Genomic DNA, 27,782 nt, shown 5'->3' with positions numbered 1-27,782 from the left:
GCCAACCAAGAGACAAATCTTCTCTATCCTTTTTGTGTCAATTTATTGTCTATGGCGGCAACCCCAACATATTGATACATTTTTTCTTCCTTTTGTGCGCCAACCAAGAGACAATCTTCTCTATCCTTTTTGTGTCCTCAATTTATTGTCTATGGCGGCACCCCCAACATATTGATTAATTTTTTCTTCCTTTTGTGCGCCAACCAAGAGACAATCTTCTCTATCCTTTTTGTGTCCTCAATTTATTGTCTATGGCGGCACCCCCAACATATTGATTAATTTTTTCTTCCTTTTGTGCGCCAACCAAGAGACAATCTTCTCTATCCTTTTTGTGTCCCCTATCTGATATCCAAAAGGGTCTTCCTTTGTCCAGATGGGATATCTGTAGCCACCATGCTAATGACCTTCTTACTTCCAAAGTAAGGATCATAGTCTGCAGTTTTATTGTCTGATGAAAACCATTCCATTTGGTTAAGGATCAGACGTTGCAGAGGCAACGAGTGAAACAGAGCAAACTCTACCATGTCGAATGTTGACACCATCAATCCCATCGCACGCATTGCTGCGTGAATGTATACCTTTCAACTGTTTAGCAGCTCCTGAATCCTTGACTGAACTTTGGATATTTTGTTCAGAGGTAAGGTTACTCTCTGAAGGCTCGAATCCAATACAGCCCCCAAGTGAGTCATCTGCTGTGACGGAACCAGAAACGACTTTATCCAATTTATGAGCCAACCGTGCTTCTGCAAACAAGCTATTATTTGTTGCAGATGACATAGAAGCAATTCCCGAGACTGTGCCAGGTCGAGGTATGGAAAAATTCTTATCCCCTGCTGGCGGAGATAAGCTGCCATTACCACCACAATCTTGGTGAATACTCTGGGGGCTGTGGCCAATACAAATGGAAGGGCCTGGAACTGAAAATGCTGTTGGAGGATAGTGAACCTGAGATAGCGCTGAAGGGACAGTGCTATAGGAACATGTAGGTAAGCATCCTGGATATCCAGGGATACCGTAAAATCCCCTGGCTTCATGGCCAAAATGATAGAACGTAAAGTCTCTATATGAAATGAGGCACACAAATGTACTTGTTCAGCACTTTGAGATTTGAGTATGGGCCGGAACGACCCATTTGGCTTCTGGACTAGAAACAAGTTGGAGTAAAAATCCTGTCCTCGTTGTGCAGGAGGAACTGGAATGACTACTCCTGACTGAAGCAATTTCTGAACTGCCTCTTGCAAAGCCCTGGCATTCATTTCCACTGAAGACGGGCTGGTACAAAAAAAAACCTTTGAGAAGGTTTTTTCTTGAAAGTAAGTGCATAACTGTGAGATACCACTTCTTGCACCCAGGCATCTGTGGTAGACTGTTGCCAGATCTGTGCAAAATGAAGAAGTCGGACTCCCAACCTGGGGGCCCCCAGGTGGAGGGCCGCACCATCAATCTGATGGCTTATCTTTTGATTTGGAAGCCGGTCCTCTGGTAGCACAATGCTTTTTAGTCTTACCAGACTTGTTGTATTGGGACTGTTTGCCATCACCTTTTCCTTTTCCTGGAAATTAAGGCTTGAATTTGTGTGTGGAAGGAAACTTCACTTTCTTGGAGTCTGCTTCTGACTCCAAAATACGGTTTCATTCTTTACCAAAAAGATTATCTCCAGTAAAAGGCAAAGACTCCAAAACCTTTTTGGATTCTGTATCAGCTTTCCATGTACATAGCCAAACTGCTCTGTGAGCGGCTACTGCTGAAGCTGATGCCTGAGAGGCAATTGTACCCATATCCAAGACTGCTTCTTCCAAAAACATTGCCGTCTGTTTGAGATGTGCAATATTGGATTTTTGCTCTCTAGATGCCATTGAAAGATCCTCCTCCAATGCATCAGCCCAGGCAGCTACTGCTTTCGACATCCAGGCTGAAGCCACGGCTCGTCTTATGATTGCCCCAGACAAGGAGAAAATGTTTCTTAGAAAACCATCAACTCTCCTATCCGTGACATCATTTAATGATGTTGAAGGCAGAGGTAATGTAGACTTTCGCACTAATCGGATGACATGCGTATCTACTTTGGAAACCATCTCCCTTTTTAAACAGTCCTCAGCTGGAAGAGGATAATTGGAATTTAAGTTCCTTGGAATTCTAAACTTACTGGGCATAACCAAAGCCTCTTGCATAATTTCCGTCAGCTGTTCTGACCAAAGAAACGCATTCCTGACTGTTTCGGGACGTTTAAACACAGGTGCCTTAGATTTTAACACAGGCTTTGCTGCTGCTTCTAAGGATAGAATGGCTTTTATTGCATTAATTAACTCAGATATGTCCACTGAGCTGAGACCTTCCTCCTCATCTCTGTATGCAGAACCAGAGGGTTATGAGTCTCCATCTCCGACGAAACCTCATCTGAAACATGTGTAGACTGTGAAGATGTTGTTTCATGTCTATGTGATTTACTTACCACCGGCCTTTGAGCCTGTTTTTGTTGAGAGGCTGCTGCTTTCCCTGCTGGATGTAATAAACCCCAGGTGGAATGCTGCATGTTAGGGTTAATAGTGTAAGCTATCCCTGGTACAGAAGTTGGAATTATCCGCTCAGCTATACTGGATAATGTCTGTGCAAAAGTTACCCATGGGGGATCCACTTGTACCTGTGTCTGCCTTGGATTTTTCAAGAGACTTTGGTGAAAGCTAAAACAATTTGCACACAAACCATTCTGAACCAGATCCTGAGAAGTTAACCCAGCTTTGCTAGACAAACATGACATGAGTGTTGGTGCTGCTGTGAGTGTATTTTCCTCATCCTTGTCGCTTAGACATGACAAATAATTACACAATTTGTGACTGTAATCACGTTAAATTTTGTTAACATGACATACAATCTGACCCTACCCTGCTTTGTACCAGCATTGAGAATCGGAATACACAGAAGACTGACAGAATTATTGTAAAATCAGCAATCACGCTAGCAATCCGTCACAGGCTATACATTAGTATAATAAGCAATATGAGCACATAATCAACTACAAATACATTTCAAGTACGTAGGAGAAACATATTACTGCATTACCTTATATAAGATTTAACTGTATTCAGTCGCAAAGTGAAAGAAAACAACAGTAACAATTATCAGACTCATATGCATTAGGCACTTATCCAACTATTCGCACTCAAAGGTAGATAGAGACTTAATGCTGTGCTACCTGTGCTCAGTAGAGTGGGACACAGGGAGACTCATCCCGCTTCCAGGATCGATCAATACATTAGGAAACGCTGAGTGGATCCAGACACTAATAGTGTACACCCTAGCCCCGTGAACCTACAGTGAACACAGATGCCCAAGTGAACACTGACACCAGTCACACAGCCGCCTATGCTGCGACTGGGTCCCCTTAGATACACAGCGTCTCAGACGGAACCGGGAGATCAGTTCATGGCGGGAGACTCGAAGGAAAATACTGGTCATGAACTGGGGAGAGGAGCAACCAGGGGAGCGTCTGACTCCTCACTGCTGACATTAACCCTAAGGATCGTGGCCTCAACCCCTGGAGCCTTGATCCCTACAGCCTAGCGCTGCACTCTAGGTGGCAGCCGCGTCAGCGACTGTTTGGTATTCTCCTCCCAAAACAGTGCGACTGTGTCCGTGTTCCCACTCTAAGCGGAAACGATGCCTTACCTTCTCCCCGTGCTCCGGCCACAGCCTGGTAACGTCTGCTGGACTTGCTACTACATCCGACACAGACGCCCGCCGAAAACGCTATTTAGAAAAATCACTCAAAAAAATAGTAAGACTATAAAAATAAAATAAAAAAGCTTATGGCTCCTGAAAAACAACAGCCCTCTTGACCATGGTCCGGCTCCTGCCTCACCAAACAAAAAACTGATTTGCCTGAGCCAGGAGGCAGGGATATATGGACAAGCCCGTTGCATGCTCGGAGGCCGAAAGCTTTGACAGTTTGGTGCAAATCCGCTGTCGCGTCACCATATCCCAATGTTATCCTGTGGATAACCTGTCGACCCTGCCGGAGAAAAAGATATGAGTTGCCTAGGCCATTGATGTCACGCTGTCTGTGCATCTGTGATGAATTACAAAAGTTACCGCCACAGCACTGATGGAATGCAAAGTGGAACAACCGGCCAGGAAGTACAGGGTTCCCAAGAGCCTAAAAAATGGTTTGGAGCTCAACCACATCAATGGGCAGAGCCATCAGAGACAGTGATCTCCAGAGTTGCCAAGTATCGAATCTGAAAGTGATAGTAAACCAACCACCAATGGCGATACTAATGATTGCTGTTGTACCGAATGAGAAAACGGAGACAAGATGGATGCCAAGCAAACCTTTTCATTTTGGAGAATTGAACTGGAACTCCTGGAAGTGAAACCTGGTATATTGAAAGGTGTTGACAGTTGGAACCATCGTGCTCAACAACTTTATGAACCACAATGACTACTAATGAAGCCCTTACATTATTGTTGAGAAATCGGGAATTTTAAACATGTTTTAAAAAAAACAACACACATTAATTTAGGTTCCTATAAAATATTACTCCCTTAAGAGAATTATTAATGTTATTTGCTTTATCCAATACATCAGTGATTCCCAGGGACATGTGCATTCATTACTGGCTGACACATTTTAAAAAACCCACAGGTAGAGCTAATTATTTAAGTTTTGATACTAAGGGTATCTGTAAATCATGCACTATTACTGGTCCCTGAGGATTGTAGTTCGAGAGTACCAATATAGACAATGAAGTGAGAAAACACTGGCGCCAGGTTCACAAGATATATACACACACACATTATATATATATATATATATATATATATATACACCGAAACATGTTGAAGGTCTGATGACATGCTGTGAGGACGTTGCCTGAACGCCAGTGACCACATATTCATTGAGGATTAAGCTCCGTGGTGGTGCCGGGCTCTGCAGCCTGGGACCAAGCATCATCTATTTAAGCTAAGCCCACCGCACCCCCGCATTTGGGTGAGATTATATATTTCTCCTAGCACCAGTCACTTTATTTGTGGGTGAGAATATATTGCGGATGAGAATATATATTTCTCCTAGCACCAGTCACTTTTTTTGTTTTTATTTTATTGCGCAAACCAGGTGTGGGTCTTCTTTGTTCATTAAGTTCGAGAATACTGCAATCAGTGGTGGATTTAAACTGCAGCCCCTCCCCCCCCCTTTCTGTCCGGACTGCAATAGCAGATAGAGCTCTTTCCATGGAAAGCCACTGTCCTGCTATTATGGAAGCCCTAGCAGGCTTCTAGGGGCTGCAGCCAATGTAGTCCCTAGAAGCCATCTTGTTTGCTAGCAGCCACCCCCAGCTACACAGGTAAGGAGCCGCCCCCGACTGCAATACATAATTATTGCCCTCATCGTACTTTAATTCCTTACTTTCTAATTGGCCAAGTTGATGTGAAGATTTTACAATTTTTTTTTAATGGTTTGGCCAAAAAGCCTGCATATTGGCCAATTGTAGAGCTTGTCGGTTTGAGAATTACTGTTGTAACTGCTAAACAGTGTAAAAGTGCTGGTCATGTGCAGCAGTTTCAAACAGCAAAACAGAATCTCTATTGATTAATATTTATTACTTTATAAGAGCGTGTAACAGATTGTCTATTAAATCCACATTAAATTAGACCTTACACTCATCAGCGTCATTTACTAATGACTGACCTACTGGATTTTAACATATTCAAATCTTCCTGACCTTCATATATTCCCACTGTAACCACTATAGAGATTTAGCCAACTTATCAAATAATTCCTGAAATAGGTGGACCAAAGCTATGGCACTCACAGGGCCGGATTCAAAAGGTGGACGCACTGCAGATGTAGGGTACAGTGGAGCTATTTTTCTCCGCTGCACATGCATTGTACCACGCATGAGTACTGTACCTATTGTGTCTGTACACAGTTGCGATGTCAGACACATGCATATGTTATGGGAGGGTCTGCATACACAGATGCTGAATCACTCACATACAAAATGTACCCACATACAGCTAGCCTCCCTGCACGTTAAAAGGCCTTTCTAGTCATGCCATGCTGTGGCAGGACATGGTAGCACCAAGTGTCTTTTTGTGTGGCTTTTTCCATTAAAATGGGTCTTATGCGCAAAACAATGTTAAGACGCACAAGCAGCTTATTCTGATTAAAAGTGGCATGCCTGTATTCCGTAGCGACTGAGGCTGTATCTTCACACAAAATGCTACTGTGCATTACAGTGTTTCCCTAGAAAACACTGTAGCGTAGCATTTCATATGCAGATACAGGCTCGGTCAGACACAGAACCTAGGCATGCCACATATTTTAATCAACAGAGTCTGCCTGTGCGTCTTACATAGCAATACAAATAAGACACATTTAAAAAAGAAAAAAAAAAAGATGCCAGACGCTAATTAGTGGTATTTGCGTAAAGCTGCAGACAGGCGACCGCCAATAGATCCACCTCTGAATCAGGCCCACATCCGCTTACCAGATTCACTCTTATATTAGACATCAAGGTCTAATTTTGAAACGAATCAAGTAGAAAATTGTAACAGCACTGGAGAGGATCCTGTAGAAAAGACACTGTACCCACAAGATAATGTATTAGAGTGGGATGACCAACACCGAAATCCCGACACCGGAAAACACCAACTGACGGCATCCCAAAGTTATTGCTGTGACTGTTATGGTTAGGGCCGGGGCTAGTGGAGCAGGACATGGTTAGGGTTAGTCACTAGAGGGGGAGGGGTGTCAGCCCTAGCCGCCACCCCTGGTGTCTCAGCCCTAGCCGCCACCCCTGGTGTCTCAGCCCTAGCCGCCACCCCTGGTGTCTCAGCCCTAGCCGCCACCCCTGGTGTCACAGCCCTAGCCGCCACCCCTGGTGTCACAGCCCTAGCCGCCACCCCCGAATTTTAGCCCTAGCCGCCACCCCAGGCGGGTTAATGCAGGGGACAGAGGAGGGGTAAAATTACCCCATCCCATTGGCATTCTCATTGTCAGAATGCCAGCATCCCGACACCGGCATAAAGTATCACACCCATTAGATTTACTGAAATCAGGATTTTGGTACTTACCGATAAATCCCTTTCTCCGATTCCACAGGGGCCACTGGAGCGTAGTTACAATAGGGAAATAGTAGGCAGTAATTGGGAGCTGGCACTTTAAAATTCTCACACTGTGGCTAGCTCCTCCCCTACTATCTCCCCTCCAAGCCAGTCTACGTAAAACTGTGCCCGAGGAGAGCTGGAATAAACAAACCGTAAGGTAGAGGAGGTTAATGACGCCCTGTAAACCAGGATAACCTAAACCAAACCTGGAACAGAACCTGACAAAAAACCAGGCTAGCCTGAACTCAACAAGCAGTCATATGGTGATCTGCAAACCGTTAAGCAAAAAACAAGGAGGAACAGCGCTGGGCGGGCGTCCAGTGGCCCCTGTGGAATCAGAGAAAGGGATTTATCGGTAAGTACCAAAATCCTGATTTCTCCTTCATCCACTAGGGGCCACTGGAGCGTAGTTACAATGGGGACGTCCCAGAGCTCCCAAAACGGGTGGGAGAGCGCTGAGAGCCCTGTAAAACCATTCGGCAAAAAACTGTGATGCAGAGGCCGCAAAAGTGTCAAACTTGTAGAATTTGACAAAACGAATGTCGGTCCGACCAAGTAGCCGCCCGACAAAGTATTCATGGAGACCCCACGGGCAGCTGCCCACGAAGGTCCCACAACGCGCGTATAGTGCGCTGAAAAGGAAAACGGAGGCTCCCAAGCAACCTCCAAGAAGACTGTCTGATGGTCAGATGAATCCAACAGCCCAGCATATGCTGGGACCCCGGCTATTTAGTACGGGAGCATTGTACAGAACAAAGAGGAAAAACACTTCGTCGAATAGCCTAAGACCTCTGTAGAGACAGTCGGCGAGCCCTGACAACATTCAAAGAGGACTGAAAGACACTAGTGTCAGATTTATATGAAAAACCTACATCCCCTCTGGAAGGAACGACCGCTGAGGCCGAAGCTCAGCCGGGGGAGTTGCCAATAGAGTACTCCCTGAAAGAGAGCCCGAACTTACGGCCGCCAGGCAAATCTCTTTTGGAAGAAAACCGAAAAAGGAAGAGACCCAAAATTCAGGTCAATGTGGTTTGAAGCGCAGCCGAGCAAAACCTCCCAGAGAAACCCAAGATGACGGCTGACTGGTAACTGAAAGAAGGGGAAAACCCCTTTTTATCCTTATTATGTCCCTTAAAGTTTTCCAAAAGTGGCAAAAGCGAGAAGAGGTAACAGACTTCTGAAATTGGGGCCCAGTAGGCATAACCGAACTAGGGAACTCCTCCCTTCTGAGGTCTCGTGAACAGTCACACGTTTAAACGAACTCAGTGTAAGATGAACAAAGAAAAAGGACCCTGTTGAAGTAGACAGTCCAGTCGAGGTAGGAGCCAAGGCTCCTCTACTGACAACAGGTGTAGCTGTATCTTCAAGTCATGTGCGGCCCAACCAGAGCCACGGAGAGGACTAGCACGCATATTCCCCTCCTGTGTTATCGACCGTGAGGTAGAAGTAGAAAAGGAGGCAGGATAGAATAACCCGAAACTCCCAGGAACCCTGAGGGCATCCTCAGCTATTGCCGCCAGAGCTCACATCCGAGAGTAGGAAAAGGTTAAAGAGTCAGTCAGAACGCCCTGAGGTCGATCCGAAATCTCCGCCCACAGCGGATCAGCTGACAAAACTCCGGGGAATGTTCCCTCACCCGGGAGTCTGACCTGGTAGCTTGACCTGGAAAGAAGATTGTTGTCCCCCGCTCAGAGGGGAATGTAGGCGACCACTCATTGCGTCGCAGCTTGACTGAAGAAATAGAGTACCTGGTACCGAGGAAGGAAAAATCCTTCGACGGACCCTGTTGAGAAAACGTCTATGAGGAGCATAAATTGGATCTGTGTCGAACCAGAAGCTCCTGGATCCTCCGGATATTCAGAAGCCCCTAATGTACAGAGTGGGATAGTAACAGTAGATTGTCCCATTAGGGAACCAACGTCACCTCCTGCCCTTGAAAAAGAGTTATTTTGTGATCTTCCTGAGCCCTGTGGGAGCGGAAGAGAGATCAAAAGGAAAGGACTGACAGTGAAAATAAGAATCCTATAATGCTAATCTAAGAAAAGCCTGATAAGGAAAACCCAGCGGAAATCAGTAAACAGGCATCTCTGAAGACCAGGGATACGTAAAACTCCCTTTTTCTTTTTTTCAAACTAGCGATCACAGACTGAAAGGATTCTAAGGCCAGAATAGGCCTGGCCGAGCCAACTTGCTTCGGAACGTGAAAAGAAAACAAAGGCCTGAGAACTGTCCCAATTCAAATGATCTGTGAAAAACAGGGAACAACACCCTTTGCGATTAGAAGCATATGGAGCGCCGCCTGCAGTATGACTCTCTTGTCATCGTATATCGGCTGATCCATGCCGAGGGACTCCTGAGATGGTTGTACCCCAAAATCTAGTCTGTAACCGCCCAAGCCTTGTCCCCCTGTAGTGGGTGTATAGGATGACCGAAAATCAGACTGGACCGAGGATGTTGAACCTCTGCTTCAGCATTTTAACCCCGAGATCCCCTGGCTACGGAGATATCGCCCGTGTGGAGTCGAAAGCTTGAAAGGGCACGGAAAAATCTAAAGGAAAGACCGATAAAGGTCTGTCTTGGAGCTTGGGCAGTAGTAGGAGAAATCAAAGTGGACTTACCTCCAATGGTTCAAGAAATCCTGCAGAAAGTTCCTTCCCCTGAACGATCTGCCCCGTAGGATTTCATGTTCACCTGTCACTGTCGCAGCCCCAGAGGTCGTCGGGTTAAGACAGCCCAAGCGAAAATGCAGGTTCCGAGTCTGCAGACGTGGAGACCTCCAAAGAACATAAAGCAGAATCGTGATTCTGACCTGTACCAAAGTATCAATTGATCCTGATGCGAAACATCCTATAACCTAGAGGACAATTGTTCCACAACCTACCTGCTCCGGACCAGGTAGAACCCCGCTGCCGTATATGTGTCTTCGATGGATCCCTGAGCCAGGTTGCCTCAGGAAAACGGCAGCTTGTTGGACCGGCGATACATCGAGGGGTATACCCTGGAGAGGTTCTGATACCCTTTCCTGCCGTCTGCGGGGAAAGGATAGGAAAACAAACATTGTTTGATACCTGAAATTGTGTATTCGGGTGTCTGCCGGCCGCCTACCGGAGCCTGCCCAGCTCATCCGAAACTGGACCAGTCGCTGTCATTTCGTCATCGGCGTCGAACCCTGATGGACTTGACGTGTCCGTCTCCTTTACCTGCAGTATCAGCCGAACTGCTGTATAATGCACCTGGATATTCTGAGACTCCACAGAAAACAGACATCATTAGTATTGTAACATGGAAGGTTAACAAGGTTTCTTTAGAAACCTGGAGAGGTGAAATGACGTACCAGGTCTATGGTTAACAGCGACATTACCTGTATAATCTGAGCTGTTCAAACAGGAGTGTCCTGCAGGTGCGTGGAGGGCTAAGCAAATGGCTCCACCGCATACTTCACACCTAAGAGGGAATTCTTTGACTATCCCAGGTGAGACAAACGAAAGGAGAAAAGGTGGGTTAAACAAACACAGCCCTATGCAAGGTCTGCACTATAATGTGTGACCGACACGATTCAAATAAACTTTCGGGAGAAGCGGAGACCTGAACCAGTAACGCTGCGCTGTGGGACAGGAGTCTTAGCCCTAGGCTATAGGATCTCCCCTTAAAGTTTTTTTTTTTTTTTTGGATGTTCAGATACCCGCTAGTAGCGTACTGAGCCACAGCGTTATTTGTCTGATGCCTTAAACACATTCCCCAAATTACTAATATCATTAGTAACTGGTGACACCAAGGAATAATAAAGGGAAGGCAACACCCCGCCCTGTATGTAGTGTGCCGCTAATTTAGGTGCACCAGATGTTTCTCGGAGGTTGCGCTGGCTTTCCAAAATGGTGACCAGCCTGCGAGAAAAGATGTGGGGAAATGTTATGTGGCAAGGTGGGGTATTTTGTTATTAGAAAACATTGCGGAAGTGTTTGTTTTATCCCCTATATATGGTATTGTATGCATATATATACATACCCACACACACACTTAAATATATATATACAAACAAACATATCTATATATATATATATATATATATATATATATATATATATATCTATATATCTATATCTATCTATCTATCTATCTATATATATATATATATATATATATATATATATATATACACACACATACACACACACACACACCACAGTGAACCCAACCGGGTAGAGAAATACTGTGTATGTGAACCTAATAGGGTAGATAAATACTGTCTATGTCCAGTTCCTGTAATAGAGCAGGTTCCCTGATCTACATGTATAAAATGTTGGGGAGAGGACTGCCCTGTAGGGAGGAATGTAGCTATATATCAGCAGCACAATGCATACAAAAACTAAAAACCCCAGAGACAGGATCTGTTGCCTAGAGACAGTAACCGAGCTGGGAGCCCGCTGTTATAAGCCATCACCCCCCCTCATACCTTGTACTATGCACAGAATCCTCCCTGCACAGCCAGGAGAGGAAATGAGCTTTCAGCGGCCCAGGGAGCGGGGGACTGTGGAGCTGCGTGTCATGCTGCAGCGGCCGGGGAGCGGAGAGAGCCCGCCGTACAGAGCGGGAGTTAGCTCCGCCCCCCTGCTTCGGCGCCAAATTCGAATCCGCTGCATAGACAGCGGAAAGCGCCCCTGTATCCCCCGGCCGCCTCACTTAGTAAATGTATCTCCCCGGCCGCCTGAATGCTGCGGCCGGGGAACTGAGAGTGTAAATGTATCTCCCCGGCCGCCTGTATGCTGCGGCCGGGGAACAGAGAATGTAAATGTATCACCCGGCCGCCTGTATGCTGCGGCCAGGGAGCAGGGAGTCTGAGCCCGCCGAACGGAGCGGGAGTTAGCTCCGCCCCTTGTATTACCTGCGGGGAGAATGTATTTGTATATCACCCGGCTGCCTGTATGCTGCAGCCGGGTAGTGAAGAGCGCTGAGCCCGCTTACAGAGCGGGCTGAAGCTCCGCCCCCCACATAATGACGCCAAGTAATCAGTAAGTGCGCCTTTTAGGACGCTCGGAGAGTCACTCACAAGCAGTCCTGATAGCAAAAAATAAGAATTTACTTACCGATAATTCTATTTCTCATAGTCCGTAGTGGATGCTGGGGACTCCGAAAGGACCATGGGGAATAGCAGCTCCGCAGGAGACTGGGCACAAAGTAAAAGCTTTAGGACTAGCTGGTGTGCACTGGCTCCTCCCCCTATGACCCTCCTCCAAGCCTCAGTTAGGATACTGTGCCCGGACGAGCGTACACAATAAGGAAGGATTTTGAATCCCGGGTAAGACTCATACCAGCCACACCAATCACACCGTACAACTTGTGATCTGAACCCAGTTAACAGCATGATAACAGAAGGAGCCTCTGAAAAGATGGCTCACAACAACAATAACCCGATTTTTGTAACAATAACTATGTACAAGTAATGCAGACAATCCGCACTTGGGATGGGCGCCCAGCATCCACTACGGACTATGAGAAATAGAATTATCGGTAAGTAAATTCTTATTTTCTCTAACGTCCTAGTGGATGCTGGGGACTCCGAAAGGACCATGGGGATTATACCAAAGCTCCCAAACGGGCGGGAGAGTGCGGATGACTCTGCAGCACCGAATGAGAGAACTCCAGGTCCTCCTCAGCCAGGGTATCAAATTTGTAGAATTTAGAAAACGTGTTTGCCCCTGACCAAGTAGCTGCTCGGCAAAGTTGTAAAGCCGAGACCCCCCGGGCAGCCGCCCAAGATGAGCCCACTTTCCGTGTGGAATGGGCTTTTACAGATTTTGGCTGTGGCAGGCCTGCCACAGAATGTGCAAGCTGAATTGTACTACAAATCCAACGAGCAATCGTCTGCTTAGAAGCAGGAGCACCCAGCTTGTTGGGTGCATACAGGATAAACAGCGAGTCAGATTTTCTGACTCCAGCCGTCCTGGAAACATATATTTTCAGGGCCCTGACTACGTCCAGCAACTTGGAATCCTCCAAGTCCCTAGTAGCCGCAGGCACCACAATAGGTTGGTTTAAGTGAAATGCTGAAACCACCTTAGGGAGAAATTGAGGACGAGTCCTCAATTCTGCCCTGTCCGTATGAAAAATTAGGTAAGGGCTTTTATAGGATAAAGCCGCCAATTCTGATACACGCCTGGCTGAAGCCAGGGCTAACAGCATTACCACTTTCCATGTGAGATATTTCAAGTCCACAGTGGTGAGTGGTTCAACCAATGTGATTTTAGGAATCCCAACACTACATTGAGATCCCAAGGTGCCACTGGAGGCACAAAAGGAGGCTGTATATGCAGTACTCCCTTGACAAACGTCTGAACTTCAGGAACAGAAGCTAGTTCTTTTTGGAAGAATATCGACAGGGCCGAAATTTGAACCTTAATGGTCCCTAATTTGAGGCCCATAGACAGTCCTGTTTGCAGGAAATGCAGGAATCGACCCAGTTGAAATTCCTCCGTAGGGGCCTTCCTGGCCTCGCACCACGCAACATATTTACGCCAAATACGGTGATAATGTTGTACGGTTACATCCTTCCTGGCTTTGATCAGGGTAGGGATGACTTCATCCGGAATGCCTTTTTCCTTCAGGATCCGGCGTTCAACCGCCATGCCGTCAAACGCAGCCGCGGTAAGTCTTGGAACAGACATGGTCCCTGCTGGAGCAGGTCCTGTCTTAGAGGTAGAGGCCACGGGTCTTCCGTGAGCATCTCTTGAATTTCCGGGTACCAAGTCCTTCTTGGCCAATACGGAGCCACGAGTATAGTCTTTACTCCTCTCCTTCTTATGATTCTCAGTACTTTTGGTATGAGAGGAAGAGGAGGGAACACATACACTGACCGGTACACCCACGGTGTTACCAGAGCGTCCACAGCTATTGCCTGAGGGTCCCTTGACCTGGAGCAATATCTGTCCAGTTTTTTGTTGAGGCGAGACGCCATCATGTCCACCTTTGGTTTTTCCCAACGGTTTACAATCATGTGGAAGACTTCTGGGTGAAGTCCCCACTCCCCCGGGTGAAGATCGTGTCTGCTGAGGAAGTCTGCTTCCCAGTTGTCCACTCCCGGAATGAACACTGCTGACAGTGCTATCACATGATTTTCCGCCCAGCGAAGAATCCTTGCCACTTCCGTCATTGCCCTCCTGCTTCTTGTGCCGCCCTGTCTGTTTACGTGGGCGACTGCCGTGATGTTGTCCGACTGGATCAATACAGGCTGACCCTGAAGCAGAGGCCTTGCCTGACTTAGGGCATTGTAAATGGCCCTTAGTTCCAGGATATTTATGTGAAGTGACGTTTCCATGCTTGACCACAAGCCCTGGAAATTTTTCCCCTGTGTGACTGCTCCCCAGCCTCTCAGGCTGGCATCCGTGGTCACCAGGACCCAATCCTGAATGCCGAATCTGCGGCCCTCTAGGAGATGAGCACTCTGTAACCACCACAGGAGAGACACCCTTGTCCTTGGAGACAGGGTTATCCGCTGATGCATTTGAAGATGCGATCCGGACCATTTGTCTAGCAGATCCAACTGAAAAGTTCTTGCGTGGAATCTGCCGAATGGAATCGCTTCGTAAGAAGCCACCATCTTTCCCAGGACCCTTGTGCACTGATGCACTGACACCTGGCCTGGTCTTAGGAGTTTCCTGACTAGGTCGGATAACTCCCTGGCTTTCTCTTCCGGGAGAAACACCTTTTTCTGTACTGTGTCCAGAATCATCCCTAGGAACAGCAGACGTGTCGTCGGAATCAGCTGCGATTTTGGAATATTTAGAATCCATCCGTGCTGTCGTAGTACTATTTGAGATAGTGCTACTCCGACCTCTAACTGTTCTCTGGACCGTGCCCTTATCAGGAGATCGTCCAAGTAAGGGATAATTAAGACGCCTTTTCTTCGAAGAAGAATCATCATTTCGGCCATTACCTTGGTAAAGACCCGGGGTGCCGTGGACAATCCAAACGGCAGCGTCTGAAACGGATAGTGACAGTTCTGTACCACAAACCTGAGGTACCCTTGGTGAGAAGGGCAAATTGGGACATGGAGGTAAGCATCCTTGATGTCCAGAGACACCATGTAGTCCCCTTCTTCCAGGTTCGCTATCACTGCTCTGAGTGACTCCATCTTGAACTTGAACCTTTTTATGTAAGTGTTCAAGGCTTTCAGATTTAAAATGGGTCTCACCGAGCCGTCCGGCTTCGGTACCACAAACAGCGTGGAGTAATACCCCTTTCCCTGTTGTAGGAGGGGTACCTTGATTATCACTTGCTGGGAATACAGCTTGTGAATGGCTTCCAATACCGCCTCCCTGTCGGGGGTAGACGTTGGTAAAGCAGACTTCAGGAACCGGCGAGGGGGAGACGTCTCGAATTCCAATTTGTACCCCTGAGATACTACCTGCAGGATCCAGGGGTCCACTTGCGAGTGAGCCCACTGCGCGCTGAAATTCTTGAGACGGGCCCCCACCGTGCCTGAGTCCGCTTGTAAGGCCCCAGCGTCATGCTGAGGACTTGGCAGAAGCGGGGGAAGGCTTCTGTTCGTGGGAAGAAGCTGTCTGTTGCAGTCTTTTTCCCCTTCCTCTGCCCCGGGGCAGATATGAGTGGCCTTTTGCCCGCTTGCCCTTATGGGGACGAAAGGACTGAGCCTGAAAAGACGGTATCTTTTTCTGCTGCGAGGTGACTTGGGGTAAAAAGGTGGATTTCCCAGCCGTTGCCGTGGCCACCAGGTCCGATAGACCGACCCCAAATAACTCCTCCCCTTTATACGGCAATACTTCCATATGCCGTTTGGAATCCGCATCCCCTGACCACTGTCGCGTCCATAATCCTCTTCTGGCAGAAATGGACATCGCACTTACTCTTGATGCCAGAGTGCAAATGTCTCTCTGTGCATCTCGCATATATAGGAATGCATCCTTTAAATGCTCTATAGTCAATAATATATTGTCCCTGTCCAGGGTATCAATATTTTCAGTCAGGGAATCCGACCAAGCCACCCCAGCACTGCACATCCAGCCTGAGGCGATTGCTGGTCGCAGTATAACACCAGTATGTGTGTATATACTTTTAAGGATATTTTCCAGCCTCCTATCTGCTGGCTCCTTAAGGGCGGCCGTTTCTGGAGACGGTAACGCCACTTGTTTTGATAAGCGTGTGAGCGCCTTATCCACCCTAGGGGGTGTTTCCCAACGAGCCCTAACCTCTGGTGGGAAGGGATATAGTGCCAATAATTTTTTAGAAATTAGCAGTTTTTTGTCGGGGGTAACCCACGCTTCATCACACACTTCATTCAATTCATCTGATTCAGGAAAAACTACGGGTAGTTTTTTCACACCCCACATAATACCACTTTTTGTGGTACTTGCAGTATCAGAGATGTGCAAAACCTCCTTCATTGCCGTGATCATGTAACGTGTGGCCCTACTGGAAAATACGTTTGTTTCTTCACCGTCGACACTGGAGTCAGTGTCTGTGTCGACCCACTGAGGTAACGGGCGTTTAATAGCCCCTGACGGTGTTTGAGACGCCTGGACAGGCACTAACTGAGCTGCCGGCTGTCTCATGTCGTCAACAGTTTTCCGTAACGTGCCGACACTGTCACGTAATTCCTTAATTACGGCCATCCATTCAGGTGTCGACTCCCTAGGGGGTGACATCACCATTATAGGCAATTGCTCCGCCTCCACATCATTTTCCTCCTCATACATGTCGACACACACGTACCGACACCCAGCACACACACAGGGAATGCTCTGATAGAGGACAGGACCCACTTAGCCCCTTGGGGAGACAGAGGGAGAGTTTGCCAGCACACACCAGAGCGCTATATATGTATAGGGACAACCTTACAATAAGTGTCTATCCCTTATAGCTGCTTATATCTGTTATTTTGCCAAATAAGTGCCCCCCTCTCTTTTTTACCCTGTTTCTGTAGTTGCAGGATGCAGGGGAGATTCTGGGAGCCTTCCTACCAGCGGAGCTGTGTGGGAAAAATGGCGCTGTGTGCTGAGGAGATAGGCCCCGCCCCCTTCACGGCGGGCTCTTCTCCCGCTTTTTTCTGGAAAACTGGCAGGGGTTAAATACATCCATATAGCCCAGGAGCTATATGTGATGTATTTTTTGCCAAATAAGGTAAATTCATTGCTTCCCAGGGCGCCCCCCCCCAGCGCCCTGCACCCTCAGTGACCGAAGTGTGAAGTGTGCTGAGAGCAATGGCGCACAGCTGCAGTGCTGTGCGCTACCTTATGAAGACAGGAAAGTCTTCTGCCGCCGATTTATGGACCTCTTCTTGCTTCAGCATCTGTAAGGGGGCCGGCGGCGCGGCTCCGGGACCCATCCATGGCTGGGCCTGTGATCGTCCCTCTGGAGCTAATGTCCAGTAGCCTAAGAAGCCCAATCCACTCTGCACGCAGGTGAGTTCGCTTCTTCTCCCCTTAGTCCCTCGATGCAGTGAGCCTGTTGCCAGCAGGTCTCACTGAAAATAAAAAACCTATTTAAACTTTTACTCTAAGCAGCTCAGGAGAGCCACCTAGATTGCACCCTTCTCGTTCGGGCACAAAATCTTAACTGAGGCTTGGAGGAGGGTCATAGGGGGAGGAGCCAGTGCACACCAGCTAGTCCTAAAGCTTTTACTTTGTGCCCAGTCTCCTGCGGAGCCGCTATTCCCCATGGTCCTTTCGGAGTCCCCAGCATCCACTAGGACGTTAGAGAAATTATGTTTCCGAAATCTCTTGATATCGATTCCGCACCATGTCCCCAAACTAGGAGACCCTGATGTGCCATACATTAAATCAAGTAAAAACATACATCAGTCTGGAGGGGGGGAGATTGTACTCTGTCCTGATGTAGTGTCGTCAGGAGCCGCACTCAGCGGATGCTCGACCGATCGGCCCCGACACACGCCGCAAGCAGCGGTGTCCGGCCATTTTTGATACTCACCGCTGCCTTGCTGCCGGAATCTTCTGCTGGTTGAGCGGCCCCGACACGCGCCGCACGCAGCGGTGTCCGCCAACTCAGGAGAGCTCAGTCTCCCTCAGCCGGGGCCCATCCCGAGCCGCACGCAGCTGCGATGGGACCCCGCCAGCAGCTCCAGCGGTGCAGACTGGCAGTGGCAGAGCTGCCAGTCTGTGTGTGTAAGTAAGAAAAATAAAATAATAAAGAAAAAAGAAAAAATTCTTCAGCTAAACCCAAGTGAACCAGCTCACCTCGGGCACTAAACGAAGACTGGCTTGGAGGGGAGATAGTAGGGGAGGAGCTAGCCACAGTGTGAGAATTTTAAAGTGCCAGCTCCCAATTACTGCCTACTATTTCCCTATTGTAACTACGCTCCAGTGGCCCCTAGTGGATGAAGGAGAAAGTACCATCAATATAAATGAATCTTCAGTGTACAAAACAATAGACAGAAAAGCTACATTTTGTTGGCCCATAATACTCTCATAGGCTTTGAAGTATACTACTCGATAGATTTGTTCTAACCTAAAAACGCTACATAAATACCAATACACCGTAACACATGCACAGCAGCCGAATTCGATGTTCTGACCTCTGAACTGCTCTGCTTTGAGCTTTTGATCTTTCACTGCCTGCTGAAGATGCCGACATGCTTTATCCAGTTTGTTTCGCAGTTCCTGACGCTCTTTGTTTGACTTCTCAAGTTGCTGCAGACATTGCTCACAGCAACAAAACACAGGGCTGTCATTTTTCTTTTTCATTTGGGCATCCATAGTGTGCACAGTACCTGTAACAATTTAAAGTTTAACACAAAAAATATTCATTAACACCCTATCAAACGAGTTCATAGACCACATTCCAAAGCATATTAAGCAAATATACTTCAGGTTTCAATTTTTATTTACAATAATAGAAACCAAATGATTGCACAAAGTGAAGATCATTTCTAATATCTGACACTTTCATAACTTCCTTTTTGTAGTGCACAAAGTTAAAATGGTAATCCCATAAACTCACAGACCCTTAACACACAAAAAAACAACACACACACAAATGGTTTCAGGGGTATTATGCATGACCATGTTCTCCTTACATAGGCCACAGGGCATAATTACACTGTTGCTCGGCTACCGCTAACTTTAAGCGCCGTCAAGCAAAATGCTGAACGAAGCTCCCCACTGCAGCCTCTCCCAACGTACTTGTAGTCAGCTTTGGCCACCCTAGACCATCAGGCCCATTGAGTGCAATCAGGCCCCAGGTCTGTGGGGCATATTCGGCGGGCAGAATGACCATGCGACAAATAAGTGACTCTGGGCATTAGGCCCAGGTCACTTTATGTGCCATAAGGTAGGTAGGCAGGCAATAGACTGAGCCCCTACTGAGTGGCTGGCCATTAGGCCCAGTTCACTCTTTAGTATCAGATAGGTAAGGGGGATCCTACTGTGTGGGCATAGTGTTCAATAAAGGGCCATACCATGTAGACATAATGTGAATTGGTACTATTGTATGGGCTTGGCTCCTCCGCCTTTATACCCACATCTGACCTCCGTTTAATTAGAGTGCATGCCCTCGCCTTGTTTTCAAATTGGCAAATACAAATGTACACACACAAACACACATTTCTCTAGCATCCATAAGGGATATTGGGGAATCTAGTACGATTCATATAGATGGGATCCAAAGGAGCCGGTGCACTTTAAATTTCTTCAACTGGGTGTGCTGTCTCCTCCCCTCTATGCCCCCTCCCACAGGCAGTTTAGAAAAAAGTGCCATCAGGAGAGGATGCACATCTCTGCAGCTCCAGAGAGTTTTCTTCAATTTCTTTTTGTTATTTTTGATACGTGTCTGGGCAACAGCATATCTGCACAGTGAGAGTTGGGGGGGGGAGGGGAGGACGGTCACCGGCCTTACGGGGTGCAGAGCCGCTTCCCAGATGCAGGAGGGGTTGTTGTTCAGCAGGGCACTGCGCCTTGGCTGTCACAGCTGCAGCACACCCGTAACGCTGCCTGAAGGTGACACTGGTGGCGAGTACAAACCAGGGGCCCCGCTAGGGGGAAGTCCCCCGGTTCAAAGTGCGTCTGACAATGGACGCGGCGTCCCGCTAAGATCCCCGTGTGGAACTGGCACAAAAGGCTTGACTAGCACTTGTCGTGATGTTTTCAGCTAAAAAGGAGACTTTGCCAGTATAATATATTAGTGTAACTCCGATGCCATTGGAGGGGGAGCTACATCAGAGCGGGACCTGAGGTGTTTTGGCGCCTTCCTCTGCTTAATGCAGCCATATACAGCACACACAGTGCTTCCCGATTCCTCAGCCACGCTGGATATCTGGTACAGGGTGTAGCAAAGGGGGAGAGCTGCTTGTGTACACTATCCAGATCCTATTTAGGACAAAAATTGTGTTTACTGTATTATAGAGAGCCGACAGCCTCACTGGGGCTCTGCAGCTCAGGGTGTGGCTCTCTCTCTCTCTGTGTCTCCTCACATACAGTAGGACAGGCTTGCAATATAACGGTCTGTGTGTATGTGTATGTTATTGTGCTTACTGTGAAACATGGGTAAACACAAGCTGCGCAGTGTATGTCACACTAGATTCTCTCCATTATCTACTGATTCTGTTTCATATGAACAATGCATTCAATCTTCACAAATCAGTAAGGGGGCTGGGGGAGAGGGTCCAGAGCCCCACTGGTTAAGACTATGATGTCAGATATGTGCTTTAGACTCAGCTACTACAACAAGCTGTTGCAGATTTAGCTGCTAGGGCAGATGCACAGCCACCCCCCTCTCTCATGCAGGTCCACAGAAGCGTGGTTTACCTGATCTACTCTCTGATACAGTTGAGGATATACAGGAAGATAGGGATGACCTGGATACCGTTAGTGGAGATTCAGATTCTGATCAGGGTATTGAACCCCTAATTTTGACTATAAAGGACGTGTTAAAGCTCCCTCTAGAGGACGCTGCGTCACAGCAGTCGTTTTTCTTTGTACAAAACAAACCTAATGTCACTTTCCCTGACTTTACAGAGTTAGATGACCTATTCAAATAGGCCTGGAAAAATCCAGACAAAAAATTTCAAGTGTACAAAAATAGGATTTTAGATACCTACCGGCAAATCCTTTTCTCGTAGTCCATAAGGGATATTGGGGACAGGATCAGTACGATGAGGTATAGACGGGTCCAAAGGAGCCAGTGCACTTTAAATTTCTTCAACTGGGTGTGCTGGCTCCTCCCTTCTATGCCTCCTCTTACAGGTCAGTTATAGGTAAAACAGTGCCCGAAGGAGAATGACATACTTGAGAGAAGGAACATGACAATAAAGGTGGTGAAAATTATACACCAGCACACCAAAACATAACCAGGCCAACATCTGGCAACAGTAACAGCAACAGCTGAACAGGTACGACAGAACAGAGAACCTGCAGAAAGTAACTGCACAGAGGCGGGCGCCCAATATCCCTTATGGACTACGAGAAAAGGATTTACCAGTAGGTATTTAAAATCCTATTCTCTCTAGCATCCATATGGGATAATGGGGACAGAATTAGTACGATGGGGATGTCCCAAAGCTTCCAGAATGGGCAGGAATGTGCGGAGACTGCTGCAGCACCGCCTGCCCAAACTGGGTATCCTCCTTTGCCAGGGTATCAAATTTGTAGACTTCCACAAAAAAGTGTTCTTCCCAGACCAGGTAGCAGCTCGGCATAGTTGTAAGGCCGAGACTCCACGGGCAGCCGCTCAGGAAGAGCCTTCAGAGACTTAGGAACAGGTAAGGCTGCCGACACATAGGCCTGTTGGATAGTCCGCCTAATCCAACGACCAATGGACTACCTTTTTCTGCCCATCAAAGAGCACGAACAAGGAATCCGTCTTTCTGACCCGAGCTGTGCGTTTGACAAAGATCTTCAAAGCGCGCACCACATCTAAAGACTCCGGAAGAACTGAAGTATAAGAGCAAGACAGAACCACAATAGGTTGATTCAGATTGAATCTGTCCGGAGCGCCGCTACATCCAAAGCCCAGGGTGCCACAGGCGGCACAAAGGGAGGTTGTATGTGGAGCACCCCTTGTAAGAAGGTCTGAACTTAAGGCAGGGGTGGGGAACCTTTTTTCTACCGAGGGCCATTTGGATATTTATAAAAATCCTTCGGGGGCCATACAAAAATTCTCAACTTAAAAAATTACCCTGCCCCCCAGTAGGTCTGCCCTGGAGGCGCGCGCACCAAAAAATGGGTGTGGCCAATTAAAATGGGATGTGATACACATATGCCCCCAATAGTGCAGTGCCAGATCCACAATTGCCCCCACAGTGCCAGGTATACAAATGCCCCCACAGTGCCAGGTATACAAATGCCCCTCACAGTGCCAGGTATACAAATGCCCCCAACAGTGCCAGGTATACAAATGCCCCACACAGTGCCAGGTATACAAATGCCCCACAGGGTGCCAGGTATACAAATGCCCCACACGGTGCCAGGTATACAAATGCCCCCCCACAGTGCCAGGTATACAGATGCCCCCCCACAGTGCCAGGTATACAGATGCTCCCCCACAGTGCCAGGTATACAGATGCCCCCCCACAGTGCCAGGTATACAAATGCCCCTCACAGTGCCAGGTATACAAATGCCCCTCACAGTGCCAGGTATACAAATGCCCCTCACAGTGCCAGGTATACAAATGCCCCTCACAGTGCCAGGTATACAGATGCCCCCCCCACAGTGCCAGGTATACAAATGCCCCTCACAGTGCCAGGTATACAAATGCCCCTCACAGTGCCAGGTATACAGATGCCCCCCCCACAGTGCCAGGTATACAGACGCCCCCCCCCACAGTGCCAGGTATACAGACGCCCCCCCCCCACAGTGCCAGGTATACAGATGCCCCCCCACAGTGCCAGGTATACAAATGCCCCCACAGTGCCAGGTATACAAATGCCCCCCCACAGTGCCAGGTATACAAATGCCCCTCACAGTGCCAGGTATACAAATGCCCCCACAGTGCCAGATATACAAATGCCCCCCACAGTGCCAGGTATACAGATGCCCCCCACAGTGCCAGGTATACAGATGCCCCTCACAGTGCCAGGTATACAGATGCCCCCCCACAGTGCCAGTTATACAGATGCCCCCCCACAGTGCCAGTTATACAGATGCCCCCCCACAGTGCCAGGTATACAGATGCCCCCCCACAGTGCCAGGTATACAAATGCCCCTCACAGTGCCAGGTATACAAATTCCCCTCACAGTGCCAGGTATACAAATTCCCCTCACAGTGCCAGGTATACAGATGCCCCCCCCCCCCCCCCCCCACAGTGCCAGGTATACAGATGCCCCCCCACAGTGCCAGGTATACAAATGCCCCCACAGTGCCAGGTATACAGATGCCCCCCCACAGTGCCAGGTATACAGATGCTCCCCCACAGTGCCAGGTATACAGATGCCCCCCCACAGTGCCAGGTATACAGATGCCCCCCCACAGTGCCACAGTGCCAGGTATACAGATGCCCCCACAGTGCCAGGTATACAGATGCCCCCACAGTGCCAGGTATAAAGATGCCCCCCACAGTGCCAGGTATACAGATGCCCCCCACAGTGCCAGGTATACAATTGCCCCTCACAGTGCCAAGTATACAGATCCCCCCCCCCCCCCCGTGCTGCTTACCGCTGCTTCTTTCGGCGGGATACGGAGGAGAGCGCGGCGGCGTGTAGGACTTGAAACCAGCCGCCGGTTCGAGAGCCAACCAGAGCTCGCGGACAGGCAGCCGCGGCTCCTGATTGGCTGCCGGTCCGCAAGCTCTGATTGGTTCACGAACCGGCGGCTGGTTTCTAGTCCTACACGCCGCCGCCATCCGCCGCGCTCTCCTCCTGAGTCCCTGTCCTGACAGCTGAGACACGCTTCCGCTGGACTGAGCGGCGGCGTGTCTCACAGAGAAGCGGGTGGGCCGGAGCAAACGGCTTTGCGGGCCTTATACGGCCCGCGGGCCGGAGGTTTCCCACCCCTGACTTAAGGTAACATAGCCAATTTCTTCTGAAAGAGAATTGAAAGAGCTGAAATCTGGACCTTAACGGAACCCAGACGTAAGCCTTTATCCACACCAGCCTGCAGGAAACGTCCCAAGTGAAACTCCACAGGCAGATAAGTGCGTTCCTCACACCAAGCGACATATCTCCTCCAGATATGATGATAATGTTTTGACGTGACAGGTTTTCTGGCTAGCATCATAGTGGTAATGACCTTTTTGGAAAACCCTTTGAGAGCTAGGATATTCCGCTCAACTTCCATGCCGTCAAACGAAGACGCCGTAAGTCCGGGTAGACAAACGGTCTTTGCTGAAGAAGATCCTTTCTTAGCGGCAGAGGCCAAGGGTCTTCTATGGACATGTCCAGAAGAGTTGTGTACCACGCCCTTTGGGGCTAATCCGGCGCAATCAGAATTGCTTGGATTCTGTGATGTCTGATCCATTGGAGCACCCTTGGGATCAACGGGATCGGAAGACATAGGTAGACCAGCCGGTAAAGCCAAGGTGACGTCAGTGCATCCACTGCACTCTCCTGAGGGTCCCTGGTTCGCAAGCAGTAGCAATGAAGCTTCTTGTTGAGGCGAGACGCCATCATGTCAATCTGCGGGTATCCCTATCTGTCATCAATCTGTTGAAACACCTGAGGATGTAATCCCCACTCCCCTGGGTGGAGGTCGTGGCGACTCAGGAAGTCTGCCTCCCAGTTGTCCACTCCCGGAATGAAAATGGCGGACAGTGCTTTTCTTTCCGCCCAGAGAAGTATTTTTGACACTTCTCGCATGCAGGCCTTGCTTTTTGTCCCTCTTTGTCGACTGATGTACGCCACTGCCGTGGCGTTGTCCGACTGAACCTGGATTGCCCGATCCCTGAGCAGAGAGGAGGCCTGAAGTTGAGCATTGTATATCGCCTATAGTTCCAGAATGTTGATCGTGAGTAGGGACTCTTGGGCAGACCACCTACCCTGGAACTGCACCCCCTGGGTGACCGCTCCCCATCCTGGTAGACTGGCATCTGTCGTGAGGAGGGTCCAATCCTGAATCCCGAAACTTCGACCTTTTAGCAGGTTGGAAGACTGCAACCACCTCCTGAGCGAAATCCTGGCCTGGGGTGACAGCCGAATCATTCGGTGCATCTGGAGATGTGAACCGGACCACTTGTTCAGGATGTCCAACTGGAAAGGTCTGGCATGGAACCTGCCGAACTGTTTCGCCTCGTACGAGTCCACCATTTTTCCCAACAACTTTATGCAAAGATGAATGGAAACTCGAGCAGGACGGAGAACCATGAGAGCCATCTCTTGAAGTGTTCTCACCTTGTCTTCTGGGAGAAACACTCTTTGAGCTACAGTATCCAGTATCATACCCAGAAACATGAGCTGTTGAGACAGTTGCAGTTGAGACTTCTGTAGATTGAGGATCCACCCATGGAGAGATAGAAGTTGGATAGTGCGAGCTATATGAAGCAATAGAAGCTCCTGGGAACTTGCTTTTATGAGGAGATCGTCCAGGTAAGGGACAATGTTGACCCCCTGAACTCGGAGCTGGAACATCATTTCCGATATCAGCTTCGTGAACACCCTCGGAGCTGTAGACAGGCCGAAGGGCAACGCCTGAAACTGGTAGTGATCATCCAGTAGGGCGAATCGTAGGTAGGCCTGATGAGGAGGCCAAATCGGGATATGCAGGTAGGCTTAATTGATATCCAGGGACACAAGTAATTCCTGTTGTTCTAGGCTCGCGATCACCACTCTCAAAGATTCCATCTTGAATTTGAAAATCTTCAGGAAAGGATTAAAGTACTTCAGATTCAAATTGGGTCTCACAGACCTGTCTGGTTTTGGCACTATAAACAGACTGGAGTAGGATTGAGGGACCCGTACGCCTCACAGTGAACCGATGGACCCCCCTAGCAGGGTCCCCGGTGTGTACTCACCACCGATCACCTTCAGGCAGCGTTAGGGTGTGCGGCATGCTGCAACAGCCAAGGCGCCATGCCCCGCTGAACAAACAGCCCCTCAGGACGGTGGTCATGCAGCGGGGAAGCGGCTCTGCACCTCAAGAGGCCTGTGACCGTCCCTCACCTAACTCCCACGGTGCAGGTATGCTGTTGCCCAAACAGCATACCGAAAGAATATAAAATCTGGAGCTTGCAGAGTGTGCATCCTCTCCTGAGGGCACTTTTTTCTAATCAGACCTGTAGGAGGAGGCATAGAGGGGAGGAGCCAGCACACCCTGTTGAAGAAATTTAAAGTGCATTGGCTCCTTTGGACCCGTCAATACCCTATTGTACTAATTCTGTCCACAATATCCCTCATGGATGCTAGAGAAGGTTTTTGCGCACTTTCGTCAAGGTCGTAAATTTTGGGAGGAACCCCCTGTATCCGTCTCTCGCCTGTCTAAAAAGGTGGCGCTACCTGCCCCGGGCTCCTTTACCATGAGTGATCCTGGGGATAGGAAAATAGAGACTTCCCTAAAGTCTATAAACACGGCAGTCCGTATATCACAAAGGCTGGATGACCCATGCTATTCATTCCTGGGCCACTCAAATTCAGGGGGGCCTCTCAGGGGATATGCCCTTAGTTACTATGCTTGGACTTCTGCCATGGCAGTGTCGGTGCGCAAGGCATTGTGGTTGTGTCAGTGGATAGCGGATGCGGAATCCAAACATAGTGTGGAATCCCTCCCCTTTTCGGGGGAATGGCTCATTGGGGTTGAATTGGATACCTGGATTTTCAAAGTTACGGCTGGGAAATCCACGTTTCTCCCCTCTGGGGCTCCACCGGAGAGACGCTCCTATCCGGGACAGTCTGTCCAGTCCTTTCAGTCTCACAGATTTTGATCTAAGGCCAGAGGTGCCTCCAATGCAACTAGAAGCACCAGTGGCAAGTCCAGAAAACCTGCCAGCACCAGCTCTCAGGAACAGTCCACCGGTTCTGCGTCCACTACGGCCTCAGCATGACGGTGCCCACCCATCCCGAGGGAATCTCGAGGTGGGAGCTCGACTTCGTCACTTCAGCCGCGTCTGGGAGACTCCCTGCCAGGATACCTGCGTCAGAGATTTCATTTCTCAGGGTTACAAGCTGGAATTCGACAGTACTCCTCCCCAGCGCTTTTTCAAATCAAGCTTACCAGCTTTGGAGGATATGAAAGTTATGTTGCAACAGGCCATCCGAAAGTTGGTCCAGTCCCACGTCATTGTTCCAGTACCAATACCGCAACGCGGCATGGAGTTTCACTCAAACCTCTTTGTGGTGCCGAAACCGGACGGTTCGGTCAGACCTACTTTAAATCTAAAATCCTTATTTGAAGGTGTTCACGTTCAAGATGGAATCCCTGCGAGCAGTGATTTGCGGGCCTGGAAGTACAAGAATTTACAGTCTCCTTGGACATCAAGGACGCCTACCTCCATATTCCGATTTGGACGCCTCATCAGGCTTACCTGCGGTTTGCCCTTATGGACAATCACTCCCAATTCCAGGCACTGCCCTTCGGCCTGTACACAGGCCCGATGGTATTCACGAAGGTGATGGCGGAGATGATGTTCCAACTCCGGTTCCAGGGGGTCAATGTTGTTTCTTATTTGGACGATCTTCTGATAAAAGCACGATCCAAGGAGCTTTTGTTGCTCATATCGACCGCACTATCCATCTTCTGTTGGATCATGGATCCTCAACTTACAGAAGTCCCACCTGGAGCCAAC

General features: G+C 48.6%; 1 protein-coding gene and 1 pseudogene across 6 annotated transcripts in view; both read right to left on the bottom strand.

The window, feature by feature from the left end:
- The window catches only part of CEP152 (centrosomal protein 152), a 260,473-nt gene that overhangs the window by 28,018 nt on the left and 204,673 nt on the right, over positions 1–27,782 (bottom strand). For all 6 annotated transcript variants that reach the window (XM_063926048.1, XM_063926043.1, XM_063926046.1 and 3 more), the window contains one exon: positions 18,653–18,847. In XM_063926048.1, the coding sequence (XP_063782118.1) occupies positions 18,653–18,847 (195 nt within the window). The remainder of the gene's footprint in view (positions 1–18,652; positions 18,848–27,782) is intronic.
- Positions 17,754–17,915, bottom strand: LOC134938891 (U11 spliceosomal RNA; annotated as a pseudogene).

Source organism: Pseudophryne corroboree, chromosome 6 (assembly GCF_028390025.1).
Source record: "Pseudophryne corroboree isolate aPseCor3 chromosome 6, aPseCor3.hap2, whole genome shotgun sequence".
In the NCBI taxonomy this organism is placed as follows: domain Eukaryota; kingdom Metazoa; phylum Chordata; class Amphibia; order Anura; family Myobatrachidae; genus Pseudophryne; species Pseudophryne corroboree.
Note: the sequence above shows the minus strand (reverse complement) of the source record. Positions and strands in the feature narration are given on the sequence as shown.